A 27,500-nucleotide genomic window follows, 5' to 3' on the forward strand; every position below is an offset into this window, starting at 1 on the left:
AAGATGCCAATCTCATCTTTCTCTCCCTCCCAATGCTTCAACCACAGTGGCTTTCTTCCCTTCATTTGAACACACCAAGTTCATTCCTGGCTTCAGGCCTTGCATTTGCTGTTCACTTTGTCTGAAACATTTTGCTCTCATATCTTCACATGACTGACTCGGTCTTGTCATTCAGGGCTCAGCTCAAATGTCAACTCAATTCAAATGATCATCCATTCTAAAATAGCCTGAGCAGGCATAATTATATTATTCTATTTAATTTTCTTTATAGTATTCATTCTGCTCTGAAATTCTCTTGTTTATTTGTGTACTAGCTTTTTGTTTGCCTCTCTGTACCCCCACCATTCATACACACACACACACACACACACATACAGGTAAGTTGTGTGATAGCAGGGATCTTGCCTGTTTTGTTCACTCCTGAATAAATGCCTGGTACTTAGTAGAAGCTCAATAAATATTTGGTGAAATGGAAATGAAGATAAAGGAGTAGATATTCCTATTGTCAATCATGCCAGGAAAAGGCAGACACCAGAATGGGAAACAAACACAAAGGGAGGTACTTTGATGAGTGTGAAAGGAGAGATTCTTTTCTCTGATGAAATCTTAGGGCTCTGGCTTGGATTTTAAGACCATGGATCCTCCGGGTTCAGCTTCCTGTACTAGAGTAGGGGAAGTCAGGCTCTGTCACATGTAGCAGGCTTGTAGAAAGCAGCCTACTTCTGCTGCCTGTGGCAGGCCTGGCACTCAGGTGAGAGGCGACCATTGGGCTAAGCAGCAAGGCTGTTACATGGAGGCCCACGAGGATGGGCCTGAGCCTGTGAGCTCGCATGACAGTTCTAAGTTTTTGCTGTAGGTAGTATCTGCTGTCATCTTCCTTACAGGGTTTTTAGAGAAGCTTTCAGCAAAGTTGCAGCTTAGTCTTAACTGTTCTGTGTGGAATTGACAGGGGACTCTTTGCCATCTTGAGAGGGAGTGGTAAAGGAAGGCAGAGGGTCTAGAGCAGCTGCGGGCTGGGGAATTCTGCAGAAATTAGGTGATGAGGGCCTAACTGCTGGTCCAAGACTAGAGGCAGTAATAGACTGACTGGTAAGTCCCCCTACCGTTGGAGAGGAACATTAGAGAGGGAGACAAAGGCTGCCTTTCACATGGGTGATTATTCAAAGTATCTAAATGCAGTCTGATAATGGAAATGCAACTTTCTTTGTGCTCATAGACCAGTGAAACGTGAGACATCTATGACATTAATAAGACGACTCCTCATGGTTCTGTATGGAGGTGGGGGAGTCAGCAGACGTGTAGGGCTTCCTGTCCTCTGCTTAGTGAGCTCTGCTCAAAGTGTAAGTTAGGCAAGTCTTGAGTAAATAACTGGGCAGGGTAATTCAGGAGGCAGTAAGAACAATCATTTAGGGTTCAGTTTTAGCGTGACTTCCTGACTTCAAATTGCAATTCAGTCATTTGCAATGTGGGCTTGGGCAATTATTTAGCCTTTATTATGCCTCATGAAGTTTAGTGGTAGCTACCTGGTAGTGTTGATGTGAAAATTAAATGAGATAATCCACAGAGTGCACTTAGCTCAGTGTTGGGTTCACAGCAAGCATAACACACGGGAGCCAGTTTTCTCTGATCTATGATTAAGTGCCTGGAGGAGCGATCAAGGAGAATTAAACCGACTGTGAAGGGTGTTTTCCCACAGTGACATGATGGCATGTCAGGGCTCATCTATTTATCTGGAGAACACCAAACATGCCTTCATATTCAGGGTAGACGTTACCTTAATCACACCATTGGTTTTTACAGGCTCTGACCACTGTAGCAACAATGCTCGGCCGTTCTCTTGCTGTTCCACTGTGAAGTTGCTCAGTCCACTTGGGGAAGATTCTAGGGTGTGAACCATAGTCCAAGGGCTTGAAACTTCTCCTGCCTGGTTTGTGGCCACAATTCCAATGTGATATGTTGTGAATGGTTCTAACCCAAACAGGTGGGCTTGATGGCTTGTACCCTGTAATGAAAATTAACAGGTTAGTTTTCTTTTAGGAACTGCTAATAATTGCTGGGAGGTCATTCTCTGACCAAGGTACATGAGCAATGGCAGCACAAGCATCACAACAGAGTTTTGAATTATTAAGAAAACAATGTGGGTTTTTTTTCTTGTTCTTCCCACCTGCATGTAATATCTAATGTGTGATTTCAGACATTTGCAATGCATAGATCAAATAGGATCCTTGCCTTTACAGAGCTGGCAACCCAAAGGATGTGATATATAACATAAAGAAAGAGTCTTGGGGCGCCTGGGTGGCTCAGTTGGTTAAGCGTCTAATTTCGGCTCAGGTTGTGATCTTGAGGTTTGTAGGTATGAGCCCCGCGTCGGGCTCTGTGCTGACAGCTCAGAGCCTGGAGCCTGCTTCGGATTCTGTGTCTCCTCTCTCTCTTCCCCTCCCCTGCTCATGCTCTGTCTCTCTCTTTTTCAAAAATAAATAAACATTAAAAAAATCTATAATGCTTCAGGTCAGTGCTGTATCTATCTCACAATGGAGACCTGTGGCACCAGGTTGCAGGACAAAGAATGGGATAATCCTAAGGGTTTGGAGAGTTAACTGAGACAGTCCTAATTCTTTTTCATTAATCTCTTATACTATTTGTTTATACCTCCCCAATCTCCCTCTTGCATTCTCTTGGTGCATATTTATATTTTACAAATGCAATAAAACAAACACAAGAAAACAAAAACAACAAGCTACCTGAACTATAAATGAACAAACACCTTAGAGAAGTCTACTAGTGATAAATATCTGAAGATATTCTCATTTGTTAAAAACACCATGACTAAAACTATAAAACTTACCAAAAGTAATTGTTAGTTAGGCTTTGAGAACTTGGTTTTTGTTGATTTAAAAGGAAAAAAAAAGGATAGCAGAATTAGGTTTTTTTTTTTTTTTTTTTTTTTTTTTCTGCTTGGGGAGAACATTTAACATATTTTACATCACTAAAAACCGGAACTAAAAGTCTTCATGTTTGAGAGAGCCCAGGGTGCTCTTTCTACATCTGGGCCAGATGGATATGTCTGTTTACAGATAGCAACTATGACTGCAAGTGGACCAGTAATGTGTCTATGGGTAAACACACACACATGCACCCAGACACACACACACACACACACACACACACAGATACCCAGAGACACACAGAAACACATACCCAGAGACACCCCCGCCACCCCCCCCCCCCACCGCCACACACACAGGACTTTCTGTTTTGTACAACACTCATTGAATGTAAATAATCATGAGGAAGTTTTGACTGGTTTAATGGGATATTCACACTTAACGGTGTGTGAGATCAGGTTCAGTTTGTTAGATGTTTAAATATGACAGATAGCTTTCAATTGTCCTTTCCTCTCTTGTTGCTGGGTACAGGAGGAAGAATGTGAGGTAGGGAAGAGGAAATTAGTTCTAAGAACAGGTACCAAAAGCATCGAATGAAGTTATGTGAATGGAAATTCTCCTTAATTTTGAGACACCCAAATATAATTTTGAATCTAAAACAAGTTGGTAAAATTGAACTGAAATATTTTCCAAAAACCTTGTTAGACAAAACCAAAACATCGTAGAGATAATTTTTGACACCCTTTCCTCACATTCTTGGTTATAAGTTTCAACTGTTTAATGTCTCTTCTTATGTGTTAAACACAAGCAAGAAAATATAATTGCCTGTATTTATCAAAAACTTGTAAGTTAATTTTCCGCTCTCAATAAGTCCCATTATGATATTACATGCTAACCTCTTGAAATCTTTTAATATTTAAACATTTGCTAAGCGACCAGACTCTGAAACAAATTTTATAGAAATACTAATTTCTCTTTTTTAAAATATTAAAAGTTAGATCATAAATATTTAAAACTTATTTCTCCACAACATTGGATTGGTCTTTTAGATAAATATAGCACAGAACTAGAATGTCCATAATGAATATTAAATCTGAAGATGCTACAAGTCCCGATTACAAACATTCTTTTCTGATAAATGATTCCTTTTCTGTAGAAATAGGGCAAACATGGGCAAGATTAATAATGCAAAAAAGAAAAACTCTTTGTTCAGAATATCCAGTAATAGATGCCAAAAAAGCATAAGCTCCAAAGCAAATAGTAATCACCTCTAACAGATTATATATAAAAAAGGTAGGCTGTTGGGGGACATTTAGAGATAGCTTTTGTCATAAGAAACATGAAAAGCATGTGGGCTATAAAGCAAAAACATATGTATATTGTCAATAGCAGCACCTGCTCAATTACAGTTTATTTCAGGGCTGAGAATTCCATTCAGCCCCTAGATGGCAATACTATCAAACACTTTTGGTAACATGAGTACTTAATGATTAACAACCGGCATTCAGTCATCCAACACACTCCAGGCAACCATTAAAAAAATAACAAAACTGATTTCATTATAGATCCTTTTAATAAACATTTATAGCTCAGATTCTCAGAAAGCAAAAGTATTCAAAATGAGCCAGACTCAAAACCTCCGCCATCTAATGTAGAAATATGACCGGCTGATCTCAAGTTGAAGTTCGTGCATGCCTGGCACCTAGATTACTCCTTCAAAAGGTGATTACAATAGTTGTGCTTACTTTGGTTTGTATCTTAAAAAGAAAAAAAGGAAAAGGAGAATCTCATGTTGTAAATGTAAAGGATAATTTTTATATCATAAATTTATGCTGAGAACAGGTTCCAATAATATGTTGTTACTCCTGAAGAGCTACAACACACACACACACACACACACACACACACACACACCTTAAATAAAGCTCATTAATAGCTGTGCTTTTTGTCAATGTTTAGTAAAGTCCACATGAAAAAAAATGAAGAAAATTTTAAAATGGCAAGACAATCCTTACCGGTATATTCTTCAACATTTAAGAAAATCATTTGTATTATTCTCTCTTGAATGGATTTCCAACACCAACGTTCACTATTTTAGAATCCTGCTATAAAATTTGGGCACAGTTAATTCTGTGGATTGGGTTGTATTTTGTTTATTCACTTACTTGTGTTTTTCCTTAGATTCAGAAGATTTGCTTGAGCACGTTCTATCTTAAGTGTTTAAGATTAAATTTCTTCCTTTGGAGGGGTGCCTGGGTGGCTCAGTCAGTTGAGCATCAATTTCAGCTCAGGTCATGATCTTGGTTGGTGAGATTAAGCCCCACATTGGGCTCTGTGCTGACAGCTTGGAGCCTGGAGCCTGCTTTGGATTCTGTATCTCTCTCTCTTTGCCCCTAGCCTGCTCATGGTCTGTCTTTCTCTCTCTCAAAGATAAACATTAAAACATAAAAATTAAAAAAAAAAAGTTAAAAAAATTCTTCCCTTGAAGAAGGAAGTCTCAGTAGTCTCCTACTGACTAGTAAAAGTCATCATTAAAAACCTTCTCTTATGTTTCATTCCTTTGCTCCCTGCCCTCCTTCCCTTCTCTATGGAAATGATCTTGATTCAATACTCTGACTCCTTCCTCTTCATTAGTTTGCTCCTTCTTTCCCTCACTCTTCCCTCTTACCGATTCTTAGGAGACAGATTTTTGCTATTGCTGATCTCTGGGCTATTGGCTTGTGCTAGCTTCCCACTTGTCCTTGTCCTTTCTGTGTTCACAACCACCTACTATTCATATTTTTATTCTAGAAGTATATTACCTACTTTCGTTAGGCAACAGATGGAAAGAATTATTCAACAGAGGAAAACAGGAATAATCCATTTTCTGCAATCTAATATTTCCAATGAAACTTTGCTTTTTTTTTTTTTTTTTTTTTTTTTTTAAAGAAACTCTTATGCATGAGTGTCAGAATCTGGATACAAATCAGTGCGTCCTTTTATGAGACATAAAGACAAGACTCTGGAACACTCTGCCAGTTGAGGTTCTGCTGGCAATTTGAACTACATTTTAACCTCTCAACTCTGCTCTGGGGGCACATGAAACTACTTGGAGTGTTCAGCAGTCTGACAATTTTACACTATCTCCTCTGATTATTTTTGACGACTTGAAGTGCCCCAAAGGTGGCCATGGGGTCAATAGGTTTATGTAGGTTGAAAATGATCAAAAATTACCATTGATCTGTAGCTGTCAATAAAAGGCTGCGTGGGGAGACTCCCTGCACAAATGTTTAAACTGCATAAGGCAACCTAACTTAGTCATCTTCGAGTCTATTGATCTGATGATCCAGCAGTTTCCAAAGCTTCCCCTCTGGTCTTTGTGGTGCATTTTCACTGAATGCACTTACCTTGGCACTTAGGAATCTTTTTACCCTGCTGCTGGTAATGAACCCAAATAGTGGTAAACAGGCACTGCTGTGCTCATAAACTGTATTATGTATGCTTATTGCATTTCAGAAGGGGCTAATCTTCCTGGTCACCATCAACTTCATTCCCAGCTGATGGAGTTTCTGCTGTCTATACTCCTCATCCTGGGGTCCTCATTTGTTTTAGGTTTATTTATTTATCTTTTTGAGAGATAGATGGAGAGTGGTGTGGGGCAGAGAGACAGAAAGAGAAAGAGAGAATTCCAAGCAGGGTCAGCACTGTTAGTGCAGAGCCTGATGCAGGGCTTGAACTCACCAACTGTGAGATCATGACTTGAGCCAAAACCAAGAGTCGAACGCTCAACCTACTGAGCCACCCCCAGGTGTACTCTGGGTCCTCATTTTAGCATGCATGACTTTTGGCTTATAAATCCTAACCCGGTTACAAGATTCCTCCTTCGCTTTGTTGGTTGTCATGAATGCCAAGACCCAGAGAATATGTCACATCAAAAGTTTGCTTTTTTTTTTGTACAAAGATAGCTTCAGAGAAAACTAAATTTAATTATATTAACCTCTGTTTAGTTTAACCACTTGGATGCTGCTTCTTGGTTTTATCATAAGTTATAGGTGCCTTGTCATAATGATATAATAAATAAATGGCTATAAGCAAGTTCTCAGTTTAGATTACAAATAAAACATGAGAAGTAGGAAAAGCTCTTATTTAGTCTTACATAAAAGTTATGGCTTTGGACAGTGCATCCAGTCAGTTGGGTGATTTACACATTTTAATGCTGACAAATCAACACCAAATATTTTTGTAGATTTCTGAAACCCAGATCATTTGAAGCATGGGTTCTGAAGATCTCTATCCCTTTCCATTTATAAAGTTAATTTTTAATTTCTCCAAAGTTGATGAACATATTTATATCTAGGATTCATTTTGTAAAGGTTACACCAGTCTCAGTACAGAAGTGATCTTTATTACCCATAGTCATATATCAGGCTTAAATACTTACGCATAGTTATTTAAGTATGAGACTCCCAAACCTGCAAACTGTTACTGTAGAAAATTTCCACTGATTTCACATATGTATTTACTCCACCAGTGCCATCTCTGCCTACATACCCCCTGGCTGGTGAGGCAAAGACATTTTTTGATGGTGTACACATACATGTAGAGTTGTTCCAGAATCAAAGTTTGACTCATAACACAAGAAAAGTAGAAGACACCCTTTAGGATCATAGTTTATTTTTTTACGTGCATGAAGGGTGTGCATGTACTAGGGTGCACTGCTAAGTGGCATGTCAGAGCTGCCAAATGGCCAGTAGAGACATCTAGTATTCTTGGTCAGTAGCTCCATTCAATTCTTTAAACACCTTGAAGCATTTGATAGGGACAAGATTCTACAAAGTTACTGTGGGGGATACAAAATGGTTAACACAGGTTCTTGACTCTTAGGAGCTTGGAATCTACTAGAGAAGGTCAATAATAAATATAGGTACGCGCAGTTTGGAGTGAGCTGAGTTGCCAGGGAAATACTGAAGGGACACTTCTAATTGGGAAGGAGAGAGGTTGAGGAGTGGGGGTATATTTACTTGGGAGGTGGAATCTGATATAAGTCAGAAAAGATGCAGAATTTGCATAGATGAAAACATCTGAGTGATTAAAAGAAAAAATACAGAAGGAAAAATGCAGGGTATGTTTGGGAACAAGCTGGGAGTTGCATAGGGCTGAATGTGTGGGGAATAGTGGGGATTAAAACTGGAAAAGAAATTGGTGGCAAGACTAAAGAGAGCTGTGAAAGTTACCCCACTTTTTAGGGATGAAATTGCTTGAGAAACACTGAGTAACATCAGGCAAACATTTTAAGAAACAATTTGGTATAAAGAGCTCTATCATGCAATTTGAGAGAATAAAGGGACTTTAAAATTTTGCCCTATCATGGTATAAGTCATAGTCAGTGACTGATGAAATAAAAAAATCTTCCAAGAATTAACGAATGAATTCATTTAAACATTATTCATCCAATAAGTATGGACTGTCATATATAAAAGGTAATAGGACAGTATTTTCCTAGGAATAAGATTTTCAAAATCTTTATTGAATATTTGCTCTGCCTCAAAAGGTGTAATTATTCTTTTAACACAAATGTTTGCATTTTGGTCACAATCAAAGTGGGGATTATAAAAATCGGGCTGAGTTGAAGCCAATTATATGGTCCTCTGTCTGGACCACTATCAGAATCACATGTACCTGGCATATGGGGCCACATGTTTGTGTAGGGACGTCCACACTCTTGCACCAGTCCCTTGTGCATATCAAACAGGTACACGGCAGCTGGAAAAGGTTAGGGACACTGTTGATGGCTACAACATAGAATGAAGCCAATTCAAATGTACACACAAGTGGTAAATCATTCCTAACTCTGAGTTCCAGCTAATGTTTAAAGGCTTCGTTTGAAAGATTTCAAGAAAGTATCAATGCATATCTTCCTTTTAAGTAATTATGATATGTATAAGTAAAAGTGATTACTCAGGGGCCCTTTGTTGTAGCAATTGTAAATTTCAAACTGAAAATGTTAAGTTTGGAGTATTCATGGGCTAGTGCCATGGCGCACTTTTATGCCTTTACTCCCCAAAATATCTACACTCAGAAAAGATATGTAAAAGAGGGGTTTTCATTTTTTCTCTCTCAGAATACATCATTAATTTTATAATGGGGGGGGGAGTGATGCAAAAAGAAGATTCAATTCACAGAGTTTTTTCTTCATAGACAAATGGGCTCTATCAATCTTATCTATAAAGCACAATCTAGAGTTCTTGCAAAATGAACGATGTTACCTCAGTTACCATAAAAACATTGGAGGAAAAAAAAGAATGGTTTCAAAATGGCTCATTTTTCAAAAGAGAAGAGGGGAAAAAATTAAATCTGCGATAATTAAATTTTAAAATGGCAAATCAGTCACACTAAATATTAAAAAGCAGTACTTCTGACCTATCAAAATTAAAAATGTGCATACTCTGTGACCCAGCAATTCTACTCTGGCCATCTATTTTATGGCAATACTAGTAAAACTTTACTAAAATATATTTAAAAGAATTTCATTCCAGCCATAGTCTTGTAGTAGTCAATCCTTGATTGAGCAAGCCTTGATATTTACTGAAGGTTTCCTGTGTAATAAGCAGCATCCTAAGCTCTGAGGACACAGCAGAAAGCAAAGGATACATGGACACTAACCTCTTGAGTTTTTACATTATAATGAGGAGAAATGGGCAATTGATAAGCCAAATAAAGAGAGAGAGAGAATTAGATATTGTGGTAAATTATGAAGGTAATAAGAGTGTTGAAATAGAGTTTGGGTTTGGGTGATGGGGAAGAGTGAGATTCTTGGTTTAAGAAGGGTGATTAAGATCCTTGAAGTTCCACTTAGGCAAGAATGCAGAAGAAACCAACCATGTGAAGAACCAGAGAAGCTTTCAGGTGAAAGGGAAGAGCTTGGTATTTTTGCTGACAGAGAGAAGCCAGTGTGAGTGAGGGGGGAATGGCACTGCATATGGTCAAAGTCATGGGCAGAAGCCAGGTGATGAAATCTTGTAGGCCAACATTAAAGAGTCTGATTCTAATTTCAGTGGAAAATTATTGAAGGCCTTTAAGCAAGGGAGTGACATGAATTAATTTAGGTTTTAAAGAAATAATTCTGGCTGCTCCGTGGAGAATATGTGTAGGGGTTGTATTAGTCTACTCAGGCTGCCAAAACAAAATATCATTGACTGGCTTAAAAAATTAGAAATTTCTATTCACCCAGTTCTAAAGGCCAGAAATCCAGATCAAGGTGTCATCAGGGTTGGTTTCTGGTGAGGCCTCGCTACCTGGTTGTAGAGAGTTGTCCTCTTATTCTGTCCTCTCACTGCCTCTCCCTGCATGCACTTGGAGAGAGGGAGAGATCTCTTGTGTCTCTCTTTCTTCTTATAAGGGCACCAGTCCTATCAACCATTCTTACAACCTCATTTAACCTTAATTGCTTCCAAAAGTATCTACCTCCAAATACAGTCACACTGGGGGTTAGGGATTCAACATATGCATTTTAGGGGAACACAATTCAGTCCATAATAAGAGTCAAGAGGAGTGGATTCTGTGTAAGTCCAAGGAGGGGTGATAGTGACTTGGTCTGGGGTGGTAATTGTAGAGATGGAACTAAGTGGATGGATTTATGTTTTGGAAGTAGAGCCAAGAGAATTATGACAGATTGAATGTAGAAGAAAAAAGGGAAAGAGAAGAATCAAAAAGGACTTGGGTTTGCCTTGAAAGCAAGGGTGGGTGGTGTACCATTTGATGAGATGTGAAGTTGAAAGAGTATCAGATTTGCAGAAGGAGGGAATAATTTGGGGCATATGAAGTTGACATGTCACATAGATCTATGAATCTCTATTGGGTTAGGAATATACATCTGAGAGTCATACAACTATCTCCAAATCCAACCTCCAATCCAATGGCCTTCTCAACGTCTCCACTTTTATTTCTAATACATCTCAAATTCAGCAAGCGATCTCTTGATTTTCCCTTCTGTACAGTTTGTATTATGTTAAGTTGGTTAAAGTGAAACTACATATCTCAGAATCCCCTTTCTATGGCAGCCACATCCTAAGGTGACTGTGAATTATACCCTGGTACAATTACACTCCCCTTGAGTTTAGGCAGGACCCCATAACTTACTTCTAAACAATGTAAAATGTGTCATGTACATGAATATAAGAGACACCATCTTAGTTGACTGAGAACAAAATTTTCCTGTTGGTCTTGAGGAAGCAAGCTGCCATGTTACAAGAGGGCTGTGAAGATCCCTGTAGCAGGGAACACTGGTGGCCTTTAGGGCCTGTCGGCCAATAGTCAAAATAACAATTCAGCACCCCCAGGCCTAAAATCATAAGGAAATGAATTCTGCCAACAACCTGAATGAGCTTGGAAGAAAATACCTCCTTAGTCTAGCCTCCAGATGAGAATGCAGCCCAGTGGACACATTGATTTCAGCCTTGTGAGACTATGAACAAAGGACCCAACTAAGCCATGTCTAGACTTCTGACCCATGGGACTGTGAGATGACAAATACGTATTCTTTTTAAGCCACTATGTTTGTGGTAATTTGTTATGCAGCAGTAGGAAACTTCTACACCATCCCTTTATGGTTCTGGGTTAAAGTTGGTGAGGATTTGGAGGATGAAGTCAAGCAGCAACCATTATTCCTTGAAGTTGATTGAGATGAGAAATGGGGATAAATAGGCACAGAGGTGTAGGTTTCAGCTTGTCCAAATTCTCTTCTGCTCCGTATCTGGCTGTCTCCAACTGCTGGCTCTGACCAAGAGTGGCCATGGGTCTATGATTTGATTCTTGGTATTGGCTTCATGGGGATGGTAGCTACCCAGAGGCACAGCTTCCCTTTTACATCTCCACAAATCTCCTCCTGACAGTCCCATGTAGATGGCCAGTCATGCCTGGCTGAGTGGCCAGTCATGCCTGGCTGAGCCAATCAGACTGGCTGAGTGGCAGCTCTTCTACCTATCCTCTTACTCCTCTTTCTGGATCTTCACTTTTCCAGCCCTTCCTACAGTTATGTGAGCCCTAATTCCTATAGGAAATCCCCTATCCCCATACCAATAGTGCTCAGATTCGTCAACGGAAATGTGTCTGATGCACCGACCAAAGCTGCTTCACCTGTAGTCTTATTTTCTAGGCAATAATTCGATCTTTCCAATTTCTTAGGCCCCAAACTTTGGATCCATCCTCTCTTTCCCTCATATCTACATTAGGTGATTAGGAAATAATATTGGGTTTATTTAACTACAAGATACATCCAGAATCCTACCAGTTCTTACCACCTTTGCTACAACCACCTTGCTCCAAGATATTCTCTTCCTCTTCCTTCACTGCCATAGTCAACTTGACTGGTCTCCCTGTTGTTGACCTTAATCTGGCCCCCACCCCCATCCACACAGCAATCAGAATAATATTTCTGAAACATGTCCAAACATAGGACCCCTTTGCTCAAAATCCTGTGGTAGCTCTCATGTCATCCAGGGTATAACCTGTTCTTGCCCACATTTCCCTTCTGACATCACCTCCCACCTTGCTCTCCACATGAAAGTTGCACTGTAACCACACTGGCCTTGTTGTGATTCCTCAAACACATTAAACAAGCTCCTGTCTTGAGGGCCCTGTACTGGCTGTTTCCTCTGCCTGCAGTCCAATTTATCCACAAGTCCTCTTAGGTAACTTCAGCTCATCTTCTCATTGAGCCACTTCTGTTTAAAATTGCAATCTGTTTAAATTGCATTTTCCTCTCCCACTCCTTCCATTTTGGAACCCCTTTTCTTGCTTCCTACTTTTCTGTTTTCCAAAGCACTCATCATTCCTTTCTGACATACCATGTAGTCCATTTATTTATTATGATTATTATTTATTCTTTTTTATCTTTTTACTAGAATGTAAACTCCACTGGGGCAGAGATCTGTATGTGTTTCATTCTCTGCTCCATCTCAAGTGTCTCTAATTGTGCCTCATAGAGAGCAAGTGCTCAAAAATATTTGTGCTATCATGAATGTGGACAGAATTCCAACTGAAGGGAAGGGGTGAAGAAGAGAGTGCAGAGTGGGACTAAGAGGAGTCTGGGAAGAGAGGGAGCATCGAGGAGGAGAGCATAGGTAGAGGAGAGGGCCCGACACCAAAGAGGGACAGAGACAGGGCGAGGATGAGAAGCACAAGCAGAAGAGGACGAGGCAGTAATGAAAACTAAGAAGGAACAGTGAAGTAGGAAGAAAACTAAGAGAGTGAGATTTCATAGACACCAAAGAAGAGGTGTCTGTTGCTTTGCAAACAGAGGTGTGGTCATCCGTGTCAAATGATGCTGAGATGTTAAAGAAGATACACACAAAAAGGCCTTTGGATTCACTGGCCAGTGGTCCTGATATAAGCTTTTTAGTGGAGTATAGAGACAGAACTCTGATTGAAGAAGGAGGAAGAGAACCAGATGTGTGGAAGGAGAAGCAGAGACTATTAGCATAACCTCTTTTGAGAAGTTGGCTCTAAAAGAGAACAGGGAAAGGGGGTGGTAGCTGGAGGGGCCTGTAGGGTCACATTCTTTTTTTTTTTTTTAAAGGAAGATACTAGAACATGTTTGTATATTGATAAGAAGTCTCCAATAATAAGGAAGAGATTGTTAATTCAGGACAGGAGATATATTTAAATATTAGGACTTCCTTCTCACTCTGCACGTAGAAACCAGGGTAGCCAGAATTCTGTGTATGGCAAAAGGATCTGGATGTGCTCAGATATCAGCCAATTAACTCGGCGTTTGCTTAGCATCTGCAGCAAGGCCGTGATTCATACTATGGCTGCCACTGCTGGTTGCTTAGCTCTTTTCATAGAGAAATCAGGGACATGAAGCTTCATCCAAAAATGAAGTGGTAAATAAGCTGCAAGTCCCGTTATCTGTTAGGAACAGGGTAATTTTTAAATTGCTTTTTAATTAAATTATTACTTTTGATAAATTGTACCTCCCAAGTGAAGAGTACACAACGAAAAGTTACCATTTTCTTGCCTATCCTCCCTAAGAGAAAGCGATTATAATTATTTTTGAGCAACGTTTTTGCCTTTTCGTGTCAAACCTGATGTCAAGTATTTCACAGGCATGATCTCATTTGATCTGCACCAAACAGCATGAGGCTGATAACATCACACATAAGGAAATGGAGGCTTAGATGAGTTAAGTAACTTGCCCAGAATCACACTGCCAGTAAGTGGCACAGTGACAATTTTATTCCCACCCTATCTCGAGTTCAAATGTTACTGTCAACTGCATTCGTGGTTCTGATGTCGGGGTCCTGGGACCTGTGTTTCTTAAAAACAATAAAGGATCCCCCAAAGCTTTCTGTGCTTATATCCACCAATATTTGCCGTATTAAAAATTAAAGCTGAGGATATTCTAAAAAAAAAAAAAAAAAAGGATGCAAAAGCACATATTCTATTAGCCAGCACAGTGATAACATCATCACACAACACGTAGCCTCTGGAAAACTCGATTGTACACTGTGAAGGGATGAGTGTGAAGACACACAATGTCTTAATATTAACATGAAAATATTTTCGACCCGGAAGATCCCTGGGAAAGGTTTCTGGGACTCTGAGGGGTTCACAGACTACACTTTGAGCAGCACATAACTCCATTATACCCCGCTTTAATTGGCAGCTCCACTGAAAGATTAATCAAAGATTTGTTTGAACTTTTATGCAGTGAAGAAAGGAATCTTATATTTCCAACTTTTGATAATACACTCATAATACTTGTGATTAAATATGAAATACCCATGTATACATAAATCCTATTAGTAAAACTTTTAATTAGATTTAAAGAGTCAAAGAATTATGAAACTCTACCCTGCTGCCTCACGTTATAGTTGAACCTAAAGTCCAAATAGTCCAAGTAACCTGTACAAGATCCCACAATCCATCAATAATAACTTTGCAATCGAATCTGAGATTCTCAATGCATGTATACACACTCTTTTTCAATTAAAATTAAAATTCTTTGTTTGAAACAAGGGTCTCAGATTTCTTTGTCATAAACATTGCTACCTGTGAGAGAGAACGGGTTTGAATTTACTCATTGATTGACCTTCTTTTTTAGTGGATTTTCTACTGTGTTACATTTGTTCATGTGTTTGTCCTCTCACTAAGAAGTGAACTTTTGTATTAAAACTATTTCTTAACCTCCCATCACCTCCTCATATGTAAAAAGGGAATAGTAATAGTACTTACCATTTTGAGTTTGTAAGCTTTAGTGAGTTAAGTCTTGGAATAGTGGCTGACATGTGGTAGGCATTAGATAGGTGCCAGAGTTTTTAAAAAAATGCTCATTTATTTATCTTGAGAGACAGGAGAGAAAGAGCATGAGTGGAGAAGGGGATAGAGAGACAGGAAAGAATGAGTCCCAAGCAGGCTCTGTGCTGAGGTAGGGCTGAACCTAGAAACCGTGAGAACATGACCCGAGCCCAAATCAAGAGTGAGAGCCAGATGTTTTCACCGACGGAGCCACTCAGGCACCCCATTAGGTGCTAGATTTTATTATTATTATCCTCAGCATCTAAGAGATGCTTCTACACATAAGATATTCAATAAACAGTTCTGGAAGATATGAATGAATAAATGGATGAGGCTAAAGCAATGAATAACTCATAAGGCATTTTTACTGCATAGCACACTGGCTTTTATGGAGAATATATGGAGAATGATATTTCGAAAATAGACATAGCATCTCATGAAAGTAAGCACATCTTTTAAGTTAAATTTAAACACTATCCTTCTAAATTTTTTTTTGAAGACCTAGTAGGTATTAGATAAATGTATATTAAATCATTGAGTAAATTGTAAATTCTTCCTTGTTACTGACTTCAATTGTTTGGTCTTTAAACATTTATTTACACATATGTATATATAAACTAGATTACATGATAATGAATATGATTTTCACTTTTATCTATAGGGAGTGCAATGTGATATAGTTTTTGTGTTCTTACATACACTGACATTGGGGGTGAGCTGAAAAAGATGACACCTCTCCCGTGGAGAATAAATAATACCATTAGGTGGCATAGGAAATTTTCATAGGAAAGTTGGTGCTATAAAATACAAAATGACATTTTCCAGAGGGTCTGGGGTATTGGGATGGTAGAAACTCATTCAGTCCCCATGAATCAGGTTATCCTTAGGAATAGGAAAATGTGAACAATTTTATGATAAATGTAAAAATGTACACAAAATGGGCAATTCTAGAAAAATAGAAAAAATTGAATAAAGACATTCAATAATAGATCAATCAGCTTTATAATAAAATAAAACAAAATCCTGACTCAGCCCCCTACTCCAAAAAGGCCCAGGAACAGAGAGTTTTACCAGTGAAGTTTTTTGTTATTGCTTTTAATTAAACCTGTGAGTAATAGGTAATTGACATTAGGTACAAAGCGTTTAACCAAAACTGGCTAAATGGGGCCAGATAACAAACTCATTATATGAAATTGGAATAACATCAAAATTGGACAATAACATAACAAGAAAAGTATGATATAGACTGAAATCACTTGAGATTAGATGAAAAAGTCTTTATACTAACAAATAGTGTCCAATAGTATATTTAAAAGAAATACGATTTTATAGGAGTTAGCCCTTAAAAATTGATTTATATATGATTACCTTAATTAGAATTAACAAAGCTCAACACCCACTCATGATAAAATCTCTTAGCCACATTAAAATAAAAGAAATTATCCCAAATATGATAAACAGCATTTACTTAAATCATATCACAAATCATATTTAATGATAAAGCCTTAGAAATCTTACCATTAATATAACAATCAAGAAAGACAAAATACCCTCTCCATAACAACATTTTTCCAGATATATCTCTTGAAGCAACAGAAACAAAAGCAAAATAAACTGTTGGGACTACATCAAAATAAAAAGCTTCTGCACAGCAAAGGAAACTATCAACAAAACTAAAAGACAACTTACTGAATAGGAGAATATATTTGCAAATGCCATATCTGATTAAGGGTTAGTATCCAAAATATATAAAGAATTTATACAACCCAACACTCCAAAACCAAATAATCCAATTAAAAAATGGGCAGAAGGAATGAACAGCCACTTCTCCAAAGGAAACATACAATGGCTAACAGACACATGAAAAGATGCTCAACATCACCCATCAACAGGGAAACGCAAATCAAAACTACAATGAGCTATCACCTCACAGCTGTCAGAACAGCTAACATCAACAACACAAGAAACAACAGGTGTTGGCGAGGATGTGGAGAAAAAGGAACCTTCTTGCACTGTTGGTGGGAATGCAAACTGGTGCAGCCACTGTGGAAGACAGTAGGGAGGGTCCTCCAAAAATTAAAAATAGAACTACCCTATGATCCAGAAATTTCACTATTGGGTATACACCCAAAGAATACAAAAGCACTAATTTGAAAGGATATATGCACCCGTATGTTTTTTGCAGAATTATTTCAAATAGCCAAATTATGGAAGCACCAAGTGTCCATCAATAGATGACTGAAAAGAGGCTGTATACATATACAACGGAATATTACTCAGCCATAAAAAGAATGAAATCTTACCATTTACAACAACATGGATGGTCTAGAGAATATAACGCTAAGTGAAATAAGTCAGTCAGAGAAAGAAAAATACCATATGACTTCACTCAAATGTGGGATTTAGGAAACAAAACAAATGAACAAAGAAAAAAAAAGAGAGAAACCAAAAAACAGACTCTTAATTATAGAGAACAAACAGATGGTTACCACAGGGAGGTGGGGGATGGGTGACATAGGTGAAGGGGATGAAAAGTACACTTACCACAATGAGCACTGAGTAATAAATGGAATTGCCGAATCGCTATGTCATCCATGTGAAACCAATTTAACACTATAAGTTAAGTATATTGGAATTAAAATTTAAAAAACTACTAAAAAAAGACAGGATGCCCTCTATTCATTACTGTACTGTTAATGTTAGACAATGCCAGACCTCCCCCAAAAAATGAGTGAGAGAGAGAAGATATGCAGCAGAGATTATTAGCGCTCATCAAACATTGTTTTATTGGTCCACATTCCTCAGCCTCCCTACACATATAAATGGAACTACATGACTGGTGGGACATGGAAAGAAGGGATGTTAGCCACTTTCAGTCCTGGACCTCAAACACATCTCATGGAGCCTCTGGCATGCTCTGACCCCATCATGGTCCCGGCATCATTACAAGATGGATCAGCCCGACCCACTATTGCTTTCCCCACTTTTATTGTGTTCAGCACTGATATTTAGAGTTTTATTTGTTACCACAGCATTTCCTATCCCAGTCTATCCAGACCAATACAAAGCATATGTGCTTGAATCGCCGAGAAATATGGATTTTTTTTTTTTTTAGTTTTTAAATGTTTTTATTATTTATTTTTGAGAGAGTGAGACAGAGTACAAGCAGGGGAAGTGCAGAGAGATTGGAGACACAGAATCCAAAGCAGGCTTGAAGCTCTGAGCTGTCAACACAGAGCCCGATGCAGGGCTCCAATTCATGAAACATGATGTCATGACCTGAGCTGAAGTCTGACGCTTAATGGACTGAGCCACCCAAGCACCCCGAGAAGTATGGATATTGACTACTTAAAAAGTCCAAAGCATGTAATAATAAATTAGGATCAAATCCAGAAATCAATCATACTTTTCAACAAGAGATATGACACCCAGATTTTAAAATTTACAATCTGTAGTTACAGAAAAGGTGGGACATGATCTAGTCTATATTACAGCCAAGAATATTTACTTACAGGCAACAGAAACACTTTTTGATTGGTTTAAGGAGAAAGAGAGAAAGCGAAAGAATAGAATCCAAGCAATACAGCTTTGTCTCTCTGAAATTGGAAATAGAAATACCATATGATCTAATAATTCCATTACTGGGCTTTTACCCCCCAAAAATTAAAATATGAATTCGAAAAGATATATGCACCTGCATATTTATTGCAGCATTGTTTACAATAACCAAGGTATGGAAGCAAAATCTAAGTGTCCACTGATAGATGAATGGAAAAAGAAGATGTGAGATATATATTATATATGTTATATATAATATTATAACATAAATATAAATTTATATATAATATATTGTATGTATAATATATAATATATAAATATATATAAGGGAATATTATGTAGCCATAAAAGAGGAGGAGATCTTACCATTTGTGACAACATGGATAGACCTAGAAGGTATTATGCTAAGTGAATTAAGTCAGACTGAGAAAGAAAAATGCCATATAATTGCACTCATATGCAGAATCTAAAAAACAAATCAAATTAATAATCAAACAAAAAGCAGAATCCGATCCGTAAACACAGAGAACAAACTGATGGTTGCCAGAGGGAAGGGGTTGAGGGGATGTGCAAAATGGGTGAAGGGGAGTGGAAGATACAGGCTTCCAGGTATGGAATGAATAAATCATGAGAATAAAAGCTACATCATAGGGAATGTAGTCAGTGATATTTTAATAGCATTGTAGAGGGATACAGACTAGCTACACTTGTGGTGAGCACAGTATAATATACAGAGATGTTGAATCACTGTGTTGTACATCTGAAGCTAATATAACATTGTGTGTCAACTATACTCATATAAAAACAAAATAAAATTTAAATCTGAGTGTCAGTGACCCCTCAGAGGCTTTTGAGCTGTTCCCTCTATTTTCTGTAACTTTGCTTCTTTTCTTTACTTCTGTCCATGTCCTGATTTCAGATTTTTTTTTCATCCCTGTTCACATAGCTTCAAGGAGAGGAGATCGTGGTACCTTCAGGTAGAAATAATTTTCTCCCTCCCCACTTCTGAGTGCTCTCCAGCATCACTTACTTGCTGTCCTAGATTCTAGTTCACTGCCATAGTAAAGTGGAGGAATCAAGTTCACACTTTTATCATTTGAAAGTGAGAAGGATGCCATAGCTTGGATCTGGTCAGGATCCAGATTTGCGGTTGGGACCACCAGCCCTCTTCGGCACGAACTTCTGTGGCTTCCTTCTCTAGGTGCACCCTCTGCCACTCCATGCTCTGCCCCTGTTCACCGACAGCCTGTCCTCGAGCCTCCTGACTGGGAGACCTGGTCACCACAGTCCTCAATGATTGCCGTAGCCTGTGATTTCCTCTTCGTTCAAACTGTGCTTCCATTACTGGCAGCTCCTAACCAGCTTTACAAACAAATTTAATGTCAACTTCATTTGGAAGAGTTTCTTGACACCCCAGGCAGTTTCTTTCTCCTCCTTTCTGCTCTTTATATTGTTCATGGCATTTTTACATTGCATTATGGTGATTTATTTACCTGCCTTCTCTCCCCACTAGACCTTGAACATAAAGGACAGGGACTGAGGAGATGAAATGCATTTGGTGCCTTCTGGATGCTCCATAAATTTCTGTTAAATGAATACAAGTTCAATTTTATTTAAATTTAGTTTGTTTTCATAAATACTAATGTATTATTAAGACATTATTAGCAATATGCTAGCTATTTAAAAAATTATTTTGCCATATACCTCATTTCTTTGAATGGAGGATTCCGTTTATTTCAAGACATGCTGCTATCTTATGTATCCCTAAGAAGAAAAACATGCTTCCAACTGAATGGAGGTAATTTTTTTTTATCACTTAGAATTTTTATTTGATATTTGTGGGAAGGCATCTTTAGACTTGTATGGACACAGGTTTGTTGTTGTTTAATTGTATATTAAGCTGCTGTTTCTGTGCTTTCCTAGGTTTACAATAACTTCCCATTTTGGTACGAAATGATAGTGTAATATTTTTAAAAACATTTTAAGTGGCAATTAAACTCAACGTGTGTAGTACCAACAGGACATATAACTCAGCTGAAGTGAGGGGAGTGTGAATGGCATTGATCAAGTTCTTGCAAGCACAGGAAATGACAAGTATCTAACAGCGGCCACCTACAGTGGTTGTAAAATTGTTAGATGCACGTGATTTCGGAGATGGAGAAATGTGATAAAACGCCCATCAAAAAAATTAGTGAGATTTCTGCTCTCTGTTTTCGGAGTATCCTTCCCAATAGAAAAGGACACACTATGGTAAAAATCCAGCGCATAACTTCTCGTCTATTGACTTTAGCAAAGTGACTCATTCTGGGTGACAGCAATGGCACCCGAAAGCTAAAGTTGGCCTGGTTAGAAAGCCGCCAAAACACGCTGCCACCGGGCTGTCGTGGGACTGGTGATGGCACACTGCCAAAACCAGATGTAAGAACTCGTGGATGATGTCATCAAGATGGTAACCAATGGACATCATGACTTTGGCCACGCACACGCAAGTGTTCTGAGAGACACCTCGGACCACCACAACCAGTGGCTGCTGCTGCTGCTGCTTCCAGTTATTCTTAGCACACGTTCTTTATGCCTTTCATTCTTTTCTGAGAGTTTCTCAAAAGGTTATAACAGTGAGCGCTTACTATATGGCAAGCACTTTCCAAGTGCTCTTTTCCTTTTAAGTCATTCAATCCTTAAACCAACCTCATGAAATAGACAGTTTTTACCCTCATTTTTCAGATAGAGAAATGCATGCAAAGATGGTTGAAGCACATTGTCCGTGGGGATAATTGTCATACAATTATAAACGGCAGAGCCAGAATTTGAGTGGAGGCATGCTGACTGAAGAGTCTGTTCTTTTAAACTTGGGGGTGTACTGATAGCATCATATTCTCCTCACCATCCCCGCCCCCCCCCCCCCCACCAGGCTTTAGAAGGTGGGAGCCGCCCTATACCATATCTTGATATAGATACGTTGTCATTTCTTTTTTCCAGGCAAACGGAAAAGGCTTCCTCTGCTCTTTGACCTAAGCCTGTTTGTGTAATTCTGTTCTCTGGGGAGTCAGGCTGAATGGTAATCTGAAGGACAATGGAGAGGTTGCTTTTCAAATAAACATAACTTTTTTTTTTGCCTATAAATCAGGAAAAGCAGATATAATGAGCCAAAAATGATTGCATTTGAGGCTGACAGAAAAGATATTATAAAGATAGATCACCGAGAAACTTCCACAACTTACTTGTATGAGGCTCCAAAGGGGGTCAACTGATTATCAACAATCAGAACTCAGGTGTTTTAGACAGATATTGGTGGCACATGTAAGCAGTTGTGGCATGATATTGAGTTGTTGCTTCAAAAACATTTTAATATAATAGGATTTAAATTTTCTTCTCCTCTTTGGGTTTTTCAGTTAATATTGGAATTAAATTAAGGCATTAATTCAACCAGCTTAGTGTAAAGAAAATTATGTCATGTTCACCTTTGAGGGCTTTGTTATGGGATATCTATTGACTCAAGCTTATTAACTTGTAAATCCTCTAGTTTTAGATGATTATCTATTGATTATCTGCTTTTATTTGAGTTTTAAATGAATAAACAAAAAGAAATGATCATGGTTTAGTCATTACACCTTAAGAGAAAATGTACTGAAGCTAAGCCTACTTAATGAAAAATAAAAACTTTTATTTTGTTCTGAGAGCTAGAAGTTGTGTTTCTTATTTTCATGTAGGCCAACCAAAGATTGATTTTAATTTTGCATAATTGTTTTTAATAGACATTTGAACAAAACTGGAAAAATGTTTATCACTGAGGATAGAAAGTGTTGAGAGTCTAGATGCTTTAAGCCGTCAACTTAGAATAAAAAGCCCTGAGTTCAAGTGTTGGCTCTGTTACTCCCACTAGGAAGACCTTAGGCAAATTATCTTGTTTCTGAGTCTTGGTTTCTAATAATTAGTATCTTTCTCATTGACTTAAAACAATTTTTTTTAACATTTATTTATCTTTGAGAGAGAGAGAGAGAGGTAGAGACAGAGCGTGAGGGAGGGAGGGGCAGAGAGAGAGGGAGACACAGAATCCCAAGCAGACTCCAGGCTCTGAGCTGTCAGCCCAGAGCCCGACACGGGGCTTGAACTCACGAACTGCGATATCATAACCTGAGCCAAAGTCAGACGCTTAACTGACTAAGCCACCCAGGTGCCCATCTCATTGATCAACTTTTGTGAGGATTAAACAGGATGGTTTTTCTGAAAGGGCCTCATACGTAGTTGGTACTCAAGAAAAGTGCTCTGAATCAGATTCTTGCTCATACAAACAGCTAAGGAAACATAGGCTTCTTTTGATTTCAAAGGGTAATTGTTTAAATTCAATTTTATGCTTTGTTTAAAGCTCTCACCAAAGAAAAGTGCTGAGGGTCACATCCACAGTCAAATATTTATGTACCATCTACTTTTTTTCTAGCATGGTGCTAGGCACCAAAAGGAGTGGAAAAGAAGTAGAAAGCATGCAAATCCTGGATTTCTGGAACTGCAACCCATTAGGAATGGAAGACTCACATTCATGAAACCACATAGAAAAACACGTGGAAACTAGCGCTAAAGGTGTATGCATAGGAAATCCTCAGGGGCTGAAGCAAAGGACTTCACAGAAAAGATGCACTTTAAATACCTAGTGATATATGCAGTTAGGGAGTAGCATTAGATCAGTCAATGCAAGATTTCAACAATTAAACATATTTAAAACTCATAGAATCTTAGAGTCAAAAGGAATTTCCAGTTAACTTTGACCTTCATATCTGGCAAAACTCCCAGAAAACACTGGGTAGAAAGACAAGGGAAGGGAGGCAACATTTCAACACCATAAGAACTAAAGACTAGTTTGCAAAAGTTTTATTTACTGTAACCAAGACTCTGGGATCTGCTGATTTAGAGATTTAGAAAAGAAATGTTTCCATAATAGTTTCACTGAATTGAAGGAAGAAAATGGTTGCCTTGCTATTTGGACTACCTTGTGCAACTAGACAAGGAAGAAAAAAAAAAGAGCTCAGACTGGTGGCTGGGGTGATTGACAAAACAAAAAAATAATAAACATAAATAAATAAATAAATAAATAAATAAATAAATAAATAAGGCTGCTATCACATGATGAAGGTTGGGAAGCTTAGGCATGAGCCTACGAATGTTTCCCCAGCTCCTTCCCTTTTTTTGACCATATTGCCAGGCTAGTGAAAGACCCTTGCAAGCTTATGAAGGCAAGACCATCTAGAACTCAAATCCTTCAAAAATGAGTTTGGTTGATCTCATGAACCAAATAGTCCCGATTAGGGAGAAAAGAAAGAGAAGTCACAAATATTACTGCTGGTCTCTTGATTTATTGTATAGAAATGCATTCTATAAATGATACTGTTTTTGTTTTTTGTTGTGTCATGCAAATAAAGATTCATTTTCTTCTTTTAGCCTACTCTTGTATATGTGATATGTTGGAGTGGTTACATTTACTGTTTAGCTTTGGGACTATAGATTATCAAAATTGGATTACGAAATAACTACAGAAAGATTAGAAACGTTATCAAGAGCTCCTGGGTTTAAAGACGGCTTTTGTAATTGCAAGAGACTTATCTGGTTTGTCTGGAATGTGGGGACATTTTGAAAGAATATGCAGGAAGAAATGAAGGATGTTAGATAGCCAGGGGATGGACTGGCATTCAAGTAAGACTTCATTACCAGTATGCGAATAATATAAAACCAAAGAACAGATTCAGAAACTGGGAAAATATGTTACACATCTGATAGTTGATACTTCTATTCCGAAGCAATGTGCATTGGTCTGTCCAAGACGTACCAGTGGTTGAGTATGACCTTTCAGAATCCTGGGCTGAGGGTCCATGAACATACTGATGGGTTCTGGGAATTAACTGCACTATCCAGACTCCAGAATCTGATTGTTCAAGTTAACTGCACTATCCAGACTCCAGAATCTGATTGTACATCCTCATTTTTGAACTAAAATTATTTTCCCAGTTAACTGCATGGTTTTCTCCTTTCCTCCTAATCTCTGTCCCAGTGTTACCCTCTTGTGAGGCCTTCCCTGGCCTCCCTACATTAAATATCACCCTCCCTCTCCCAACAGGCCAATGCCTTCCCCACTCCTATAACTGGCCCATAGAACATTTCCCTGACTTGCCAACACAACACCTCTGATCTCTCATCTATGATTTTTTCCATTGCCCTTATATATTTATATATCAAACATTATATATATATATATATATATATATATATATATATATATATATATACACACACACACATATATACATATTATATATATACTTATTTAAATAAAAGCTTCAAGAAGGAAGGAATTTTTGTCTGGTGTATTCACTGCTGTATACCCAGGCGGTATATATTGAGTGCATGTGTACTGAGAAAATGAATGAATGAGTGAAATTTTAGATCAGTCACTAGAAAGGGAAGGCTGGGGGCGGGGGTTATAACACGGAGCAACTGGAAATATTTATCTTATTTACTTATTTGCTTTTAGCACATAGTGATGAATTATAGTTTATGGTTCCATGCTAATTGGTCTACGCATTACATTATCTAGTTTTAACTATACTATCTTTGCAAACACAGGTGACTTTCAAGGTTCCTGAAAGAGTTAAAAAACATGGTTCAAATATCATACTAATAATTCATACATAAATGAAGAACAAGTAAATGGCCAATTTGACACTTCTTACTTATGGTGCAAGCTCATTACCAGCCACACTATGAGGTATAAACACTGCTAGTCCGGTCCTATTTGGCCAGAAGTTGACAAAGAAATTTGAAATTATCAAGGAGACCACTTGGAAATGGATTGATATCCAGTATTATTCACAATGAATCTTTCAATAAGTATATATTGTGGCTTGAGGAACTAGCTAATGACAGTTTTAGCTCATAATTAACCAAATATTCTATTGATAATTTTATCTATATCTATACCTCTTAAAATTTGTATTTTCAGGGTGTAAATAACATTTGTTCACTAGTGCACACTTTATAATCTACAGATAAGTAAACATACATGTTATGGGGATGTGTGTTCTGGAAGTTATTATTTATAAGAGTGCATATTCTAAAAAGTTTGGAGACAACTGGCTATGTTAACATTCTTCTTACAGCAAAGCTATTTATTAAGAGAAAAACAGAGCAAGATAATTTTCCTCTGTGAAAAATAAAATGGAATCTGATCACTAGCTTCTCATGAATAAAGTGTAAAATAAGAACAAGTAACTCACTTATGTCGCTACCTGATGATGGGCAAACTCCAGGAATACTTTCTGGAAGATGAATGCTTAAAGATAATTTGTAAAAAAAAAAAAAAATCTCATCCCCTTGACTAATTTCCCAGTGGGAAGTGCTGACTATTATTGATAAAAATGATACCGATGGTCATTGCCCAGATGGCACTTTGAAGAATACAGTTGGAGACAAAAACCCTATAAAATGTGCATGTCACAAAATCATACTAAACCTCTATTATGCACTTGGGCTATTATAACCAGTCACACTGTTACATTTATTTTATGAGTTCGTTTGACTCTTTCTCAGTTTGAATAATTTGATTTAAATTCTCTGTTAAAGTTAAAGACTAGGGTGAAGAAGAACAATGCAAATATAAGTGGTTCGACAAGGTATAAAATATTTACACTGCCTCTCACTCCCGTGTTACTTACAAGATTGCAAGTAATCAGTTACACTGAAAACGGTAGTATGCTGGGAGGGAAGCAGGGGGCTCCGGGTACACAGGGCACTCCCCATCCCAGAGAAGCGATGTTCAGTTATCATGGTGACTGTCATCTTCACAATTGTGCAAGTGCATCATTCACTGTGGGTGACTAGAAACAGTTGAAGAGGAGCTGAAAAATGGGAGAATTTTCCTTGTCTCATGTCTCTCTGATAACTAGGCAGACTACAGAGCATGAAAGATGAGGGCTACCCAATTCAAACCAGAGCACGTAGTTACCATCTGGGCATTTTAAAAGTAGGACACATGAAATGCTCAGATGTATCCCCCAACAGGGTGCAATAACACAGCAGTAAAAAGAAAACTACAGTGAACTATGGCCACTTCCACCCTTGCAATCATTCTAGTACAGGAAGAGGCAAGGATTTTCCAAAAACCTTTGCTTAGGTGCATCTTAAGTGCTCACACGTTTGGTGCACAGATGGCTTCCGTGTCTTACCAGCCGTACGTGGTATGTAGACATACCCAGCAGAGGGCACTGTCCTCATGGAAAGAAAGGAGCTGGGCCATGCTGGCTGGAGCCCTGGCTTGAGGGCTGAAAAACGAAAATACTCAGCAGACCATGCACACTAAAATAGTCATTTCCTTTCAGAAACATTCACTGCTGAAACAAATACTGACTTTTTAAATGTTATATTTGGCTTTCAAAGGTACCCAATTGAGTAATTTCTTTTGGATGCTGCCAGATGTAGACCCTTAATTTTCTGACCAAGAATTACTAAGTTATTCAACAGTTAGAAAACAAAGAGCCTCCATACTGCATTTTTTTAGATCTTACAAGGTGAGAGTTCAGAATTTCTTATTTCTGGAAACCTCTCTCTATCAGCTTCTCTAGATCCTCAAGGCATAGTAACACTGCTGCATCCAGCTGCTGCTGCATGAGTTAAAAAAAAAAACAAAAAACAAAAAAACCAAACCCTCAAACCCTCACTCATTTCTGGTTTCTGATGTACATTTTGCAATGAGAGAGAGAGAGAAAGAGGGAGGGATACAGGGAGAGAGAACATTAT

At 38.2% G+C, this 27,500-nt stretch overlaps 1 protein-coding gene across 2 annotated transcripts in view; it reads right to left on the bottom strand.

The window, feature by feature from the left end:
* USH2A (usherin) overlaps positions 1 to 27,500 on the bottom strand; it is a 745,506-nt gene that overhangs the window by 56,070 nt on the left and 661,936 nt on the right. For both annotated transcript variants that reach the window (XM_058701414.1, XM_058701413.1), the window contains one exon: positions 1,775 to 2,002. In XM_058701414.1, coding sequence (XP_058557397.1) covers positions 1,775 to 2,002 — 228 coding nt within the window. The remainder of the gene's footprint in view (positions 1 to 1,774; positions 2,003 to 27,500) is intronic.

Source organism: Neofelis nebulosa, chromosome 15, assembly GCF_028018385.1.
Source record: "Neofelis nebulosa isolate mNeoNeb1 chromosome 15, mNeoNeb1.pri, whole genome shotgun sequence".
NCBI classification, from domain to species: domain Eukaryota; kingdom Metazoa; phylum Chordata; class Mammalia; order Carnivora; family Felidae; genus Neofelis; species Neofelis nebulosa.